The 16,209-nt window shown below is 33.9% G+C and overlaps 1 protein-coding gene across 10 annotated transcripts in view; it reads left to right on the top strand.

Annotated features, from left to right (window-relative positions):
• Window positions 1-16,209, top strand: part of PHIP (pleckstrin homology domain interacting protein) — a 127,724-nt gene that overhangs the window by 82,749 nt on the left and 28,766 nt on the right. For all 10 annotated transcript variants that reach the window (XM_023650686.2, XM_023650687.2, XM_070223501.1 and 7 more), the window contains 7 exons: window positions 980-1,120; window positions 4,403-4,479; window positions 6,752-6,983; window positions 11,891-12,010; window positions 13,715-13,822; window positions 14,399-14,523; window positions 14,654-14,736. In XM_023650686.2, the coding sequence (XP_023506454.1) occupies window positions 980-1,120; window positions 4,403-4,479; window positions 6,752-6,983; window positions 11,891-12,010; window positions 13,715-13,822; window positions 14,399-14,523; window positions 14,654-14,736 (886 nt within the window). The remainder of the gene's footprint in view (window positions 1-979; window positions 1,121-4,402; window positions 4,480-6,751; window positions 6,984-11,890; window positions 12,011-13,714; window positions 13,823-14,398; window positions 14,524-14,653; window positions 14,737-16,209) is intronic.

Below are 16,209 nucleotides of genomic sequence, written 5' to 3'. Positions count from 1 at the left end.
ATAATGCTTTGTAAACCCTTGAAGGAAAGGGGAATGGTTTGTGGACTGTTTGTTTTTTCTGTGTGAAGCAGTTTTAAAGTTAATTAATTTTTAAATCGGTACTTTTTAATGGAAACAACTTCACCAAAAATCTGTCAAAGAATTTTGAGACCCATCAAAGCAAAGGTTAATAATAAGGAAAAAAAAGTGAAGATTTAATTGTAGGTTCAAAGGAACGAAGATATAGTTATAAGTTCAAAGCTATTTTCTGTCAACACTTTAAAGATAGTGCTCCTTTTTCTTATTGTATGATATATTGTATGTGCAAGTCTGATGTCAATCTTACTCTTTTTTTGAAGGTAATCTTTATTATTTTCCCTTTATTTTTTATATTCCCCAGTTTGGTTTTTTTCAAGTGTAAATTCTTGTATTTGTTGAGTTTGTTCATCTGTCAGCGTGTTGAACTTTATCGATTTTTATTGGTGATTGTTAGTTGTGTTCTCATCTGCTGTGGAAGACTTCTCCCACATTTGTCTGCAGCAGAAGAGATAGCCAGCTATCTGGTATCCTAGCCTCATAGTGGCAAGGTAGTTTTGTGATCACTGTTTTGGATTCCAGTTTGCCTCTGCCTATTACATATGCGTCACAGCCCATGGTCCTCTTTCTTGTATCTGTTATATGGGTTTAGTGTGGGTACAGGAGAGTTCAATGTTAGGCTTAGTCTGTTAATATGAATCCTTAAATCTGTGTCACTTAGGGGAAAAAAAGAGTTTTTATAACTTATCAATCAGTAAGTAAATTTCAACAGATCGTCACAAATCTGTCATTCAACTTGATGTAATTTAAAAATATTTGGAGCTGCTACTGTAATCTCTAGTCCGCTTATGTGGTATCTTAAGTATGAATGAATTTTTTTATAATTAAAAAATATACAACTTTTGCAGTAAAAAGCATGCTCTTTAAGCATACTATAAATAAACTTAATGTACTTTTTTTCCAGAATCATGCTCATGAGCATTTCCTCGATCTTGGAGAATCTAAAAAGCAGCAAGCGAATCAACACAATTATCGTACGAGATCTGCATTGGAAGAGACTCCTAGACCTTCGGAAGAAATAGAAAATGGCACTAGTTCTTCAGATGTAAGATCTCAGCACATTCATAAATTTGTTTCCCTTTTTATTTATTTTTTAATATGAGTTTCATTCTTCACATTAATTGATCTTTTATAGATGTAGCTCAAACATGGTATTTCCGGGTCTTACATAAATGAGAGTGATAGCTTCCATTTACCAGAGACCTACTATGTATGTTCCAGGCATGGCACACATATTCGTAATATCAAATGCACAAAACAAATGCATATGAATTAATTATTCCCATTTTCCCATTTTGTTTATGAGGGATCTGAGGTTCAAAGACATTTAGATTACACATTTACCTATTAAATGGTAAAGCAGGGATTAAACACAGGTTCCTTTTACTCTAAAGCCAAAGTTTTTAAATGGTACCATGAAGCTCTAGTCTTTAACTGTAGTAACTAATCAATAGGCATTTGGCACTTTGGATTAGTTTTTAATCTCTGTACCAGTTTATAGCTTTCTCAATGTAATTTTTAAAATATTCCTTATGTATAATTATTTCCATAAATATCATTGTCCTACTAAATTATATATTTTTTCAACAAGGCAATCAATTTGCAATCACAAATAATCTTATTGAGCACTTAGAACCATCTCCCTTCCCTTCCCCCACTCTACCTGTCGCGCCCCCTCACCCCCCGGGTCAATCACTATGATCTTAGATATTGACAGCTGTACATTTTTGAACCCGTGTTGTGCTTTGCAATGTTAGACATACATGGGAATTCTCTGAGTATATTCTCTATGGACAGGGCAGTATTAACTCAAACTGAAGAGTATTCTAACCACAATTTATTTTTTTTTAAAGATTGGCCCTGAGCTAACATCTATTGCCAGTCTTTTCTTCTTCTTCTTCTCCTCCCCAAAGCCCCCCAGTACCTAGTTGTGCATTCTCGTTGTAGGTCCTAGTTGTGCTATGTGGGACGCTGCCTCAACATGGCTTAATGAGCAGTGATAGGTCCGTGCCCAGCATCCAAACGGGTGAAACCCTGGGCCGCTGAAGCAGAGCATGTGAACTTAATCACTAGGCCATGAGGCCGGCCCCTTCTAACTACAGTTTTTAAGTTAGTCTGCAGTGGCTTTAGGTCCTAGTATGGCCAGGTCAAAATGATATGTCCAATCTGGTAAAAAGATCAAATTATGTAATTAGCAATAATTACATAAATTTGATACATGACAATTTCAGTATACACACAAAACATAAAATATGTGTGGGCTAATTATTTGCCTTATAAAATGTTTCTTGGGGCTGGCCTGGTGGCATAGTGCTAAGCTCACGCTCTGTGCTTTGGCAGCCTGGCATTTGTGGGTTCAGATCCCAGATGCAGACCTTTGTATCACTTATCAAGCCATGCTGTCACGTGCATCCACATATAAAATAGAGGAAGATGGGCATGGATGTTAGTTCAGGGCCAATCGTCCTCAGCAAAAAAAGAGGAAGATTGGCAGCAGATGTTAGCTCAGGGCTAATCTTCCTCAACCAAAAAATAAATAAATAAATAAAATGTTTATTTTTGAAGATGTACAGTATGATTCTTTTAATAGTAAATTTCTATAAAATATTTTAAATATGATTTGCCTTATTAGAAACATACATTTCCAGGTATATCTGTTACATAAGAAAAATTTACTAAATCCATCATTTGTCTTCAAAACTAATTTGTTTATGGTTTAACATTGTTGTAGAGCAATTGAATAAATTTCTAGAGGGATATGTTGAGAACAGACTATCACCTTGGGCACACTATATTAATTCATGGAAAGAATCTTGGTTTTCCTTGGTTCAAGTATTTTGTACTTCCATGTAGTTCGTCTTTATTTTGTGTTTAGAATGTGGGAGTATGTTTCTTTTCTTCTTTAACAAAGTAGTATACTAAGGGTGAGAATAATCAGATCATTTGTTTAGATTTTTTTCACTTATATTCACAGATTAAATTTGGTTAAATAAAACCTATTGAATTTTGATCTTTTTATATTTGCTTAGTTTTCAAAACTCTGGAAAATTTATATAATACACATTCTTCATTAATAAGCCATCATAAAAGGAAAACTTTTCTTTCAAAATATACTATTTTATTTAATCAGTAAAGGAAATGATCTGAATGTGCCCAGCAAGTAATAACACTGAACCATTCTTTTGGAGAGTGGTCTAAGTTTTGGGGTAAAACGTCCTGAGTTCACATCAGGCTTAGTTGCTTATTAATTGTACTGCCTTGGGCAAGTTTCTTAACGGTCTTAAGCTTTGGTTTCTTTTCTTTATTTGCTCCTTACCACCAGCAGTCTTTTGTCCAGGTGAAATGGAGTGATATATATATAAAGTGCTTAAAATAGTTTCTGACATACAGTAAGAGCTTAATTAATGTGAGCTGCTATTTTTATTGAGCATGAAGTTTATTTGAGCAAGGGAGAAGTTATATAAGATTTTGTGACCCCAAAAACCCCAATTTTAATGAAGAAAATGGCTTCACAGGAATATCCTACTTTGACTAGAGAATATTTACTAAAGAGAAACAGAGTGTTTGGGTAGTTTTTAATATTCTACCATTTGGATAAAATATTACCAGAGTTGGAATATTCTTTTTCTGTATGATAAAGCTGTTTTGATATAGTAATAATAAACCATAAAAGTTCCTAATTTTAAGCTTGTCAAAGCATCTGTAGAAATATCAAGAAAGCTTAAATTTTAAAAAAGACCCAAGAATTAAGAATTAATTTCAAATGTTAACTATGAAATTTGATATCATTCAATGTAGAATATATGTTTTGAGGCTGGGGGTGTAGGGGGAAACAACAAAATATGTTAATCATCCAAGAGATTGCTCTGGATCCAATATTAATAAGTATTATATCTTTGGATACGTTTAATAATTTGGATACATTTAATAATTATTAAATACACTTAGTTTTTTGCGTAAAAATATAAGATCTTTTCCAACTAATTTAAATGAGGTTTTAACTTAAATATCCTAATATGATTGGTACTGTAGTCATGCACCACGGAATGATGTTTTGGTCAGCAATGGACTGCATATACATACTATAGTGGTCCCATAAGATTACTACCAGATAGTCTAAGTGTATTTGTAGGCTATACCATCTAGGTTTGTGTAAGTATACTCTGATGTTTTCGTAACAACGAAATCGTTTAAAGACACATTTCTCAGAACATATTTCCACTGTTAGTGCTGCATGGCTATATTAGATTATCAGTGATATTTTCTGCAGTTACATATTGTTGTTTTGTAAAATTACGCAATAAAATATGTATTTAACGTCTTTTAGGAAGGTGAAGTTGTTGCTGTCAGTGGCGGAACATCTGAAGAGGAAGAGAGAGCGTGGCACAGTGATGGCAGTTCTAGGTAATTTCATGTATTTTTTCTCTTTCCAAACATACTATAGAACCTTTAGAAAGCTGAAGATTCTTTTTTTACCAGCAACATATTTAAAAGTCTCTTTGGGATTAAAGTTGGTTCCTCTTCAGAGATTTTTCTGTAGTTTCCAAAATTTAAGAGATTTTCTTTCTGACGTGTTTTCTCTAGTAGAAAAAAAATTGGGGGTATTGCAACTAGATCTACAAAATGATGCTTTTAACTTTCTTAGTTGATGTTTTATCTTCTGAATGCTATTTTTCGTAATACTGAACCACAAACTAGTTTCATTACTGGTTTTTAGAAATATTTGAGCATTAAGTTATAAAAGTAATGAAATCTTATAGAATTAACTATCTTATGTAGTGGGATTTGTTGAATGCTAATAATGTTTTCTTCTAGCACTGAGAATAAGCTTTCTTTTTTCTTGTTACTTCACCCTATTTGACCATGTCAGTGAGGATTCTTTCCCCTCTTTATGCTGGTGATTCACATTGTGATAAAGCTGATGGCCTTGGCTGACCTTGTAAGGTCTTAGTAGCAAGAAGGAGTGTAGCCTTTGAGAATGGGAATTATGTTTAGTCCTTTACACTTATTTTCGGCAGCAGTAGCTCTTAAAATTGCCAAAGAAACCAAGAGGTGGAGGCTATAAAAATTCCTTTTATATCAGTATTAGAATCAAGGGCTTTACTATTCCCACAACAGTGACTCCCAGTAATGATCTGCCAGTACCCATGGTTATGTCTGGTAGTTGTCTGTATTTGAAACAGGGCAGTGAGAGAAAAACTCACTTTCTTTCAGCTCAGCAAGGGAAATAGACTATCACAAACCATGAAACAACATAGAGGTTCTTGAATTGAAAGAGCAGTGGTGGCTTTAGCAGATGAGGGTTATTGTAAAGAACATGGGCTCTGGGGTTTGTAGTTAGGTATATGCTGGCAGCAGAAGACTTTCTGTAAGAGCTGAGTGCTCCAGAGAGTAGCAGCTCTGAGTATTTGGCAGGTACCATTTACAGTGACCGTGGCTGGGGTTAGTGTGAATAAATGCTCATAAGTTGAGGACAGCCTGTTCTTAGATAGATGTTTGCTTTGCAGATGCATTTCCATGCAGCCAGAATAATGTCTGAAAATGTCTTATTTACGTTCTTTAAAATCACTTTAAATTTTAAAATGAAGTCATGAAATTATACTGGAAAACAACTTAATTATTTGATTCTTATCTGTCATGATTATTCTTGGGGGCCTATAGGTGAATACCTTTACTCTAGAAGACATTTGAGCCGGGGGAAGAGGTGGTGGTAGTGGAATAAAACTCCAGAAAAATCTGTCCTTTCAGTGTTAGAGTTATCAGCAGTGTTTTTAGAGGAATGGGGTCGTAGATCGCTTAATCTAGGCACACAAATTATTGATTTTTAACATAGTATAATTTGGATTTCTTTAAGGCAGTAATGTTTTTAAAACTGTACAAAATCAAGTAATATTCTCTAGTACTAAAATTAAAACAAAATAGAATAACTGGATTCTTTATTTTACAACAATGTTAGTTCAGTAAAACTTAGGTCTGTTGAAAGTAAACTGAAAAGAAATGGTAAACATGATTGTAGTGATACATAAAATACCAAGGCCTGTATTTTTCTGAATCATGGCATGCTCTGAAGCATAGGATATACCTAAGGTGTATGGAGAGGCTAACTAAATTTTAAAGCACAACCTTCCTACTGGACAGGAACACTTCTGACCCTGCCAGTACAATATCCAGCTACCAGGAGGGCACCAGTGCTCTTCTGTGGGAGTTCCCTCTGTCAAGAGCTCCCACCTCCCTTCAAAAAAGGAATCCCCTTTGCCACCTCCTCCTCAATTTTGGTGCCTCCTGTGCTGTCTGGGGCCAGCTATCTTTCTGCTCTCGACTTGAGGAAGGTGACTGTGACCCTCTGCTCATTTTTGTATGCCCCACAATATTTTGAACATTTGTAGCTCTCAGAAATCAATATTTTTGTTAAAATCATAGAAGGCCCTTAAATTTGTTTCAATTAAAGCTATGGCCTTATTTATCTTAATTTTTTTTTTGAGATATTTAAGTAAGGTAAGCCTACAGAAGTTTAAGAAACTAGAAGATGAGTTGAGAGGGAAGTATTTTTAGTTCGTTTAGTATATACTATTCTGTCATTCTTCTTTATTTATGATCTTTCTTTACATTTTTCATAAAACAAAGTCTTGAAGTATATCTCATGTGTGTATTTTTTAAATGCATTTTTTCCTTCTAGCGACTACTCCAGTGATTATTCTGACTGGACAGCAGATGCAGGAATTAACCTGCAGCCACCAAAGAAAATTCCTAAGTATAAAACCAAGAAAGCAGAAAGCAGTTCAGATGAAGAAGAAGAATCTGAAAAACAGAAGCAAAAACAGATTAAAAAAGAAAGGAAAAAAGTGAATGAAGAAAAAGATGGACCAATATCACCAAAGAAAAAGAAGCCCAAAGAAAGAAAACAAAAGGTTGATTTTTTTTTAAATATAATGTTTTCTATGAAAACAAAGCACACATTTTAAAAGTGCAGTTGTGAACATAATAAACATTGTTGAGGTGTACCGGCAAGGATTAGTAGAAAAATCTCAGAAGTACATGGTAGGAGAATAAATACCAAAATATATTTAGTTTACTGAAGTTTTAAATGTTTAGCGTGTGCGAGTATTCAGTTGTAGAATTTTCATATTTTAAATATTGAGCATTTACTCTTATGAACAGATTTTTCTTGACAATACGGTGGGATTTATTTATTTATGTATGTAAAAAATATATAATGCTACAAAGCATACAGTTTATTAGTCTTTGAATTGCCCTTGCCTTTTAACCATCCTTATTAATTGTTATTGCTGAAAATAAACAAAGCATAGGGGGAACATCACCTGGAATAAGAATGACAAAAGTTAGCATAGTTGACCACAAGGCTCGTATGAATCTACAGTTGGAACCTTCTGTTGTAACAGGCCTTTATTAATTCACAGAGTGTGTGTGCCACAATTAGACCATCCTTGCATCAGTACTGTTTTGATTACTATATCTCAAATAATGGTGGATAATTTGAGACAGATTAGAGAAAGAGAGAAATGTTATAGAAATAAGATCTGTCAGCTCTTGTGGAGTTGGAATTCTTTAACAATAAGAGCTTTTTAACCTTTGCTCTAAAGTAAATGAAATACAAGGGATATGTTTTCTGTTTCCCAAAAGACTGTAAGTGGGAAGCATATTTGATTAAACAAAAGGAAGATTTTTTTTCCAAACTTCTGCCAGTTGTAGAATTAAATATAGATTGTCATTTGTAGAATTAAATATTTAGGGAGACTGTCAAATCTTTATTCCCAGAGAGCTTTGAAAAATTTTAAGAATATGTCTGTCTTAAGTGTTTATTGTATCTTCATCAGTTGAGCTCTTGATTGTTTCAGCCTTATAATTATGAATTACTTTAATTTGAATTCCACAGCCTGCTGTTCTGTCACCTCCTTTGCTTTTCCTGCTGTTCTTTTTGTCACCTCCTTTGCTTTTCCTACTGTTCTTTTTGTCACCTCCTTTGCTTGTTTGAGGAAGATTTACCAAAGAAAATACCATACATTTGCCCACAGCTTTTCTTTTCTGCTTTGTTAGTGATGATAAATGTAGGTTGACTCATTATTTTATGTGGTAGACAAGTTGGTTAAAGAAAACTGATTTAGCCGTAAATCTGGCTAGTAAGGTAAACATTTTTTTTTTCATCTTAAGAAGTTTTGATGAACTTTTGAGGTTTGCAGTGTTGTGTCACTCTGAGAACATAATTCTTCTGTCCCAAGAGTGCCATTTACTTCACCTGGTCCCCCTTGATTTGATAAACGACAAACTAATACCTTGTGCTCCTTTGTGCAGTGCCACATTTGGATCCACTGGTAATATTTGGCATATTTTAATTGCATTGTTTTGTTTGAGTATTGTGTCAGGATCTGTCTGCCATGAAATTTCTGTGGGATAGATTTTAAATAGCATAAGGTTAGGATATTATGGGCTATTCTCTTTAATTTGGATTTTGTTCATATGGGTTGGTATTAGCCTACCAGTGGATCTAAGAGTAGAAAAATTGTTCATATTCTTTAGTCTTCTTGTTATCTCAAACAATAATTTTTCCCTTCTTATTGTAGAATTGTAGAGGTGGAAAGTAACTAGAGAGGGATCATTGAGTAATTGATATATATTCCACATATGAAAAAAGGAAAATATTTTCCATGTTATTAATTCTATTTGAACTAATTAAGCAAAAAACAGTAAGGCAGATATAGAAAATGCTTGTTAAAAAGTAGAATTCTCCAGAGATTCAGTAATGTCATCTCAGATTGTATCTGACATATATATCCCTTATGCTTCTAGGAACTCTGGAAAATTAATAAATTTTTATCAAGTGCTTAGAATTTATAAAGCAACACAGTGCATGAATAGAAGAGTAAGACTCAGTTCTTATTCTCAAAACAATGTGTAACTAACAAGTTGCTTAAATCTTCTGAGATAAAAATAGAACAATTACACACACACACACCAAAAAGTATGACACAGGGCTGGCCCTGTGGCCTAGTGGTTAAGTTTGGTGCAATCCACTTCAGCAGCCCAGGTTCAGTTCCTGGATGTGGACCTACACCAATCGTTGGTGTCCATGCTGTGGCAGTGACCCATGTATAAAATAGAGAAAGATTGGCATAGATGTTAGCTCAGGGCAAATCTTCCTCAGGAAAAAAACAGAAAAACAACTATCACATCATCTATATGTTTAATTGCCAGATTAATTTTAAAGATGATAACTCACAAATCAAATGGGGTCATCTTATCTTAGAGTTTCAGATAAGTCTTCCAGAAGAAATGAGACTTCAGATGGGCCTAGAAAAATTTCCATGGATAGAAAGGAAAGAAATCGATTACCTATTTCTTCAAAATTAAAAAAAATCAAATTGTCTTTTGTAATTTTGTGAGGAAGATTGGCCCTGAGCCAACATCTGTTGCCAGTCTTCCTCTTTTTGCTGGAGGAGATTGTCACTGAGCTGATATCTGTATCAATCTTCCTCTGTTTTATGTGGGACACTGCCACAGCATGGCTTGACAAGTGGTGCTAGGTCTGCACCCAGGATCCGAACCCAGGGCCACCGAAGTGGAGTGTGCCAACTTAACCACTACACCGCCAGGCCAGCCCATGAGGCTGGAAATTTTGAGGACTGAATTAAATTCAATGCATTTTATCCCTTAAGTGATTTTAAGTACTAAGTGATAGAAATCTACTTTAATTAAAAATTCTAGGTTCCCCAAGAATTATTGGGGAATAAGATTTGTCCTCATAATGATTCTTGGCTATGCCACAGTCTACAGTTTAAATATGATCATTCCTATTTAATATCCAAGTTACCTGGCTTCATGTAAGAATTGTTAGCTGGCACAGTTGACATAGGTGTTTTCCTTATGTGGAGAAATACTTGCCTGGTGAAAGTAATAATACATATCAAGTCTGGAATTAACAATTTTCAGAGTTTTTCTATCTTTTTTCTTTTTATTAAGTCAAAGGAAACCTTTTTCAAATACTTGAACTCAAAACCTCAGTATTATAAAACTGATAAAATCTCTGACTCTGTGTGATGTACTCAGTGCATAATAGCAATGACTACTCAATAACTGGACAAAATATCTGTAGATATCATTTGACTTGACATCTCAGATCTAACTAATTACAAAATTGATTTTCTAAGCTTTCTCCTCTAACCTGCTGCCTTCTAATCCGCCTCATCTTAGCAGTGACAGCTCTTTTAATGGTTTACACCAAAACCCAGGTGTTATCCTTAGTCCCTCTTTTTCTCTCATGTTCCACATCCAGTCCATCAGAGAGTTATCATGGCTCTGTCTTCTAAATATATTCAGCACTTGACCATTTTGCCACTACTTCTGTCACGCTAGTGTGAGCCACCATGAACTCTGACTTGTGTTACTGCAGTAGCCTTCCGTCCGTCTTCCTGCTTCTGCACTTTTCCCCCGAGGGTCTGTTCTCTAAAGCAGTGATTGACAAACTTTTTCTCTAGAAGACCAGCTGCTCTGCTGTTGTCGCCTGAAAGCAGTCATAGGCAATACATAAACAAATGTGTGTGGCTGTGTTCCAATAAAATTTGATTTATAAAAGCAGACAGTAGGCTGGACTTGGACTGTGGGCCGTAATTTGCAGATTCCTGCTCTGATGCATCCAGAGTGATCCTTTTAAAATAAAAGTCAGATCCTATCACTCTTCTGACTAAATATTTCCATTGGACCCATCTCACATATAATAAATGCACCCTCCCCTACCCCCCCGTTACTCTCCAAAGCGAGAGTGCCCCTGATGTTTGACTGAGAAACAGCAAGTTGTGGTTAAAAGGAAGAAAAGGAAAATGAATATTGAATAGCAACTATGGGAGTACCTGCTGCAGATAGTGTTGTCTGATAGTCCATTATGACATTGCTTCTTTTAGTGAACCTGTATTAACTCACAGTGATAGCTACCTTCTTTTTTGAAAACACAAGAGAATAAAATTTACAAGTCTTAGTGTACAAATACTGAATCAAAACATTCTTAGTCAATTACATGAAGTTTCTCTACTTATAAAATAATATTAGGTTTCAAAGGCTCTTAGAAAATCCATTTTTCCTAAGTGTAAGGTAACAACATCCAGACCATGATGGCCAGTTGTGGGTGACCAGCAAAGTATAAAAACTTTCTCAGAGGCCTGGTTTTATATTTATCCACAAAAGTTAAAAAGTAAAGGACCTGGCTTGACAAGGTTTTGCTTGGAAAAAAATTTTTTTTGTTAGAAGCTGTGAACCAACAGTGTGAAATAGCTACTTGCAAAAGGGGAAAGGAGTATTCTTGGGCTATGTGCAAGTCTGGTGTCCAGCCCGTGTAAACAGCCTTCTGTATCCTGCACTGCTCAGCCCATATGAAAATGTCTTATTTAGTTCTTCATAACACACTATGCCTAGGATTTAAAAACAAAAGACCTCAAACATGCCTTGGTTTATTAAACGGAATGTTTATAAAACTGATAGAATTTTGAGAGGAAGGGAGACTACACGGAGCTTCGTACTTTGGGGTTTGTGGGAATATCTTGTCACCTAGTTTTGTTGTGAATGTAGTCTGTAGAATTTTGGTTGATCTAGTTCTTTTTGAATGGGAGGATTTGGATAAACATTTGAATAACTACACTGCCACTCCTGCCATCTTCCTAGAATAAGATATTTTTTAATACTTAAAAATATTCATTTTGGTACAAAGATCCCCTTTCCCTTTTATTTAACTACCCTTATAGTTATTTTAAGGAGCAGATTGATAGGAGTTTTTATGATAATAGTACTTTATAATGTTCTAAACTCTTAGAGATTGGCTGTAGGAGAACTAACGGAAAATGGTTTGACATTAGAAGAATGGTTACCTTCAACATGGATTACAGATACTATTCCCCGAAGATGTCCATTTGTGCCACAGATGGGTGATGAGGTACTTTTAAATTTTTAAAAACATTTTTTTGTTTCTTTCAAGTAACTTTAAAGATTTTCTATGGCTATTGATACAGAACTCTAGAAAATTTCAGCGGTTTCATGGAAGTATCTCATTTTAGATGTTTGTAGGTATGAATGGAAAAAGTATAATTGGGAGGAAAGCTCTAATGATCTTTTTTGAGGCTATTGTAAATACTGCAAGAGAACGGAAATTTTGTTGGCATTTTAAAAACGAGTATCTGATTTTTAATAGGATTTTATTGCTGGTTTTCTTTTCCTTTCTAAATTAAAATATATTAAGCTTTCTTAGCCTAAGGCTTTAAGTATGTAACTGATTAAAGGAAAAACAAAATTCAGCATTTTATTTTCATTTAATTTTATTTCATAACAGTGTTTCATTTAAGTACCTACAGTGTTCATAATTTATTTCTTAGATCTTTAAAAAAAAATCTATTACCTTAGAATAAAGAATATTATTTCATTTTTAAGAAAGGGTGATTGGTCATCATTTTTGACGTACGAATTTGAAGTGAAACAAGTAAGATCTTAGATCAAAATTTCCCACTCAGTGGTTTATGTCTTCTTTTATGCATAAGTGTTAAGAGGCAGCATTATCTGGTATCCAGTAGATTAGCAGTGATAAATTAGAAATTAAAATAGAGTGTTCTTTAACAAAGCGCACTAATTAGCAGTAGAAAGTGGCAGTTGACTGTAAAAAAAAGAACAAAAATTTTTTAATGCAAGAGTAGCTCTAAAGAACCATCTAAAATAATTCGTTTAGAGACCCTGTTTGCCTAAGAAAACTTAAAGAGCACAGAACATTACCCCATTACTGTAATTTAGTACGACAGATCCTGCAGCATCAAGAAGATGCTTGGTTAAATTATATTCAATATGTTATTAAAAGATGGCTAGAAAGTGTGTAATTCCTGGTTGAATAATTTCCTTTCAAAATGTTTATGTTGTCTCTAATTGTTGGTGCTTAAATAGGGATGTCATTATTCACAATTCCTTCGTATGAAGTTCCAGACAACTGGAGCAATAATGATATTAATGAATAGAATGAAAATATGTAGAATAATGGATATCTTAAAATCTTACTAAGGACTTAATATTTTTAAAAATTTTTATAGCATTTTTTAACAAGCTCTACGATTTTTTAGTGGTGAGAAAAACACTTGATGTCAGACTGCTGTGTTTCAAATGCTAGTTCTGCAGGATGGTAGTCAGGAGTCATTTTCATTTGATCTTCATAAAAGGAGGGTAAATATACACCTTGCTGCCCTTATTAGATAAAGTATATGTGAAATACATTTTTCATTTTAAAGTTTTCTGCATATATACAGATCACTTGGTACACAAGTTAATAGTAAATTAATCTTGTCCCCTAGTTACAACTAACTTTATTACGCAACATAAATTAACTTATTTTGAATCTAAAAATAAAATGATGAAAGCAAAAAACCAAAAAAAAATTGCTCATCTTAATTTCTTAGTATATGTAACCAAAGTATTGTTATTTAGAACACTTTGGTTATAATTAAGTGATGGTAGGTCAACTTGAGGAAAAGAAGGAAAAAAAAAATCAAAATAGAATTCTTTCTAGTTCAAAGGACATGAAATTCTCTCTGTGCAGTTTTAACCTTGTGTCTGGGGTTAAAGGAAACACATTCAAGTTTTAAATTGTGACTTTACTTTTTAGGTTTATTATTTCCGACAAGGACATGAAGCATATGTTGAAATGGCCCGGAAAAATAAAATTTATAGTATCAATCCCAAAAAACAGCCATGGCATAAAATGGAACTACGGGTATGGTATTTATTTGATAGTCCAAAAAGATACAATTATGGATTATGGAGAAAACTGTACTGAGTGTTAGTATTTTCAGTATAAGAAACTGTATCATGAAGATCACCTTTTTTAATTGGCTCAATCCTGGGGAGTAGGTGATGTTTAATTTTCAAAGAAACACAAGCTTGACTGAATTTATATACTTTGGTAGCTTATAAGTTGGGTACAAAATGTAATTATAGTGAAAATTAGACAACACCTATGTCTAAGGTAAACTTCACATTTGTAACTTTGGTAACTATTTCTGGATTTATCAGCAATAGTTCAAAATTATTTAGAGGTCTTTGGAACTGTGTTGGAAACTCTTATTTCGACGAAGTTTTCCCTTTTTTCCCCTTTTTTATTGAGATGTAACTTGTATACTATAAAGTACACAGATCTTAAGTACGTAGCTCAATGAATTTTTACATATACATGCACAGTAACCACTACCTAGATCAAGGTTGAAGTGCAGAAATGTTTTCTGGATTATGTTTAGTAGTTTATCTTGTGATTTGTTTTGTGAAGATGGTTTATTTTCTTTATCTTTCTCAGGAACAAGAACTGATGAAAATAGTTGGAATAAAGTATGAAGTAGGATTGCCTACTCTTTGCTGCCTTAAGCTTGCTTTTCTGGATCCCGATACTGGGAAACTGACTGGTGGATCATTTACCATGAAGTAAGGACTGTTGAAAGAGGCAGTGGTTTCTTAGTATTGTAGATTGTCATTGAAGATTCAGATAAATATGAACATCTTTTAGATATTTTTAGGTATGTGACCTAATCAGTTTGTTTCTGTTTATAATTAGATACCATGATATGCCTGACGTTATAGATTTCCTAGTCTTGAGACAACAATTTGACGACGCGAAATATAGGCGGTGGAATATAGGTGGGTAATTTATTTAGAAGCCATAGGTGTTTTTTTGTGTTTTTTTTTTTTTTGTCTAATAAATGATTTACTATTATTCATAATTTAGAAAAAATCAGAGAAATCTTGTTGCTGTTTGTGGGAATGTGAATAGCAAAGTAAGACACTCTGTCAGATGTTTTTTAAAGTTTTTTCAAAGAATGAAAATACTTTTAATCTAGTTGATGCTGAAATTGTAAACATTTTCTCTCTTAAATTTGGTAACTATGTGTTATAAGATTGTCTATAGCTATTCCTTTAGCTGTTGTACTTGTTGAAAACATTAATAATTCAAACTTGAAGCAAAAGGAGTCTTCCAGTTCAAAATGTTTCATAATTTGGACTAGGACTAAAGCTAAACTGACATTTTTCTTTCATTGGTTAACTCTATTATAATCTTCAAAATTATTATTGTAATCAAGGCTCAAAGAAACTTTAAAATCCTTAAAAGTTTCCATGTGTTTAAGATGCATTAATTTATGTACAGATAGATACACTATTCATTAGACTAGTTCTTGTAAAAATTTCAAATAGGGTCACTCTTTGTCATATTGGAGTGGGGTGTGGTACATAATATGGCATATTTGGTTTGAAAAAGCAGATCAGTTGATATGCCAGTCCATCCTTCCTCCAGTGCCCTTGGAAGGCGTTGGCATGGTGATTTGTCTTTTCTTGTTTGGTCCTGATAAACTTAGAAATTTACATGTGTGCTCTAAAAAGAAAAATTAGGGAAATGCAGGTTATTGTAATTAGTGATATAGGAATTAGTTTTAAAAATTTACATCCCATGTACCATTTCTCTGGAAGCTTTGAAAGATGTGTTCCATCAAATAAGTAAGTAAACCCAGAAAGACATGAAACCCCCCAGGAAACAGGAAGTCCAGAACAGGAAAGAGCTGAAGGGAATTCCCAGGTAACAGTCAACACAAGTCACAGGATAGCATCTGTCTAGCAAGTCTATAAAACAACCAGTCCAGAAGACGTTGTCCTCCAAGAGTGAAGTCTTCAGGGAAAAAAAATGGAACTGATAAATTATCTAATGTGTTTGACTTTGTGGGAAATTATATGGAAGAGTGTTTTATAGTTTGAGCTGTTAGAGAATGTGGGAAGACTTAATTGTACATTCAGAGAAAGCCAATCGTAAAAACAATGAAGCAGTTATGCAAGGAAGGAGTTGTATGCTGTTTGGCGCAGTAGCAAACAACATTTACATCGTTCTGATAAAAACTGAATGTGGATTACATACACGTATGTGGAGAGAGGTCAATATTTAATGTCTAAAATTGATGAGTGAAGAAATAGCAATCTAGTCAGTATTTAGAAAAGTGTAAAAAGTTAAGTTTTTGGTTATAAGCCTTTGGTATGTTGTTTGATTTTTTTTTTTAATTATTTGCATGTGTTACTTGACAAGAGAAATTTTATCTTTTTAAGGACGTGCATCTGCCAATAAATTGC

This window comes from Equus caballus, chromosome 10 (assembly GCF_041296265.1).
Source record: "Equus caballus isolate H_3958 breed thoroughbred chromosome 10, TB-T2T, whole genome shotgun sequence".
NCBI classification, from domain to species: Eukaryota; Metazoa; Chordata; class Mammalia; order Perissodactyla; family Equidae; genus Equus; species Equus caballus.
Note: the sequence above shows the minus strand (reverse complement) of the source record. Positions and strands in the feature narration are given on the sequence as shown.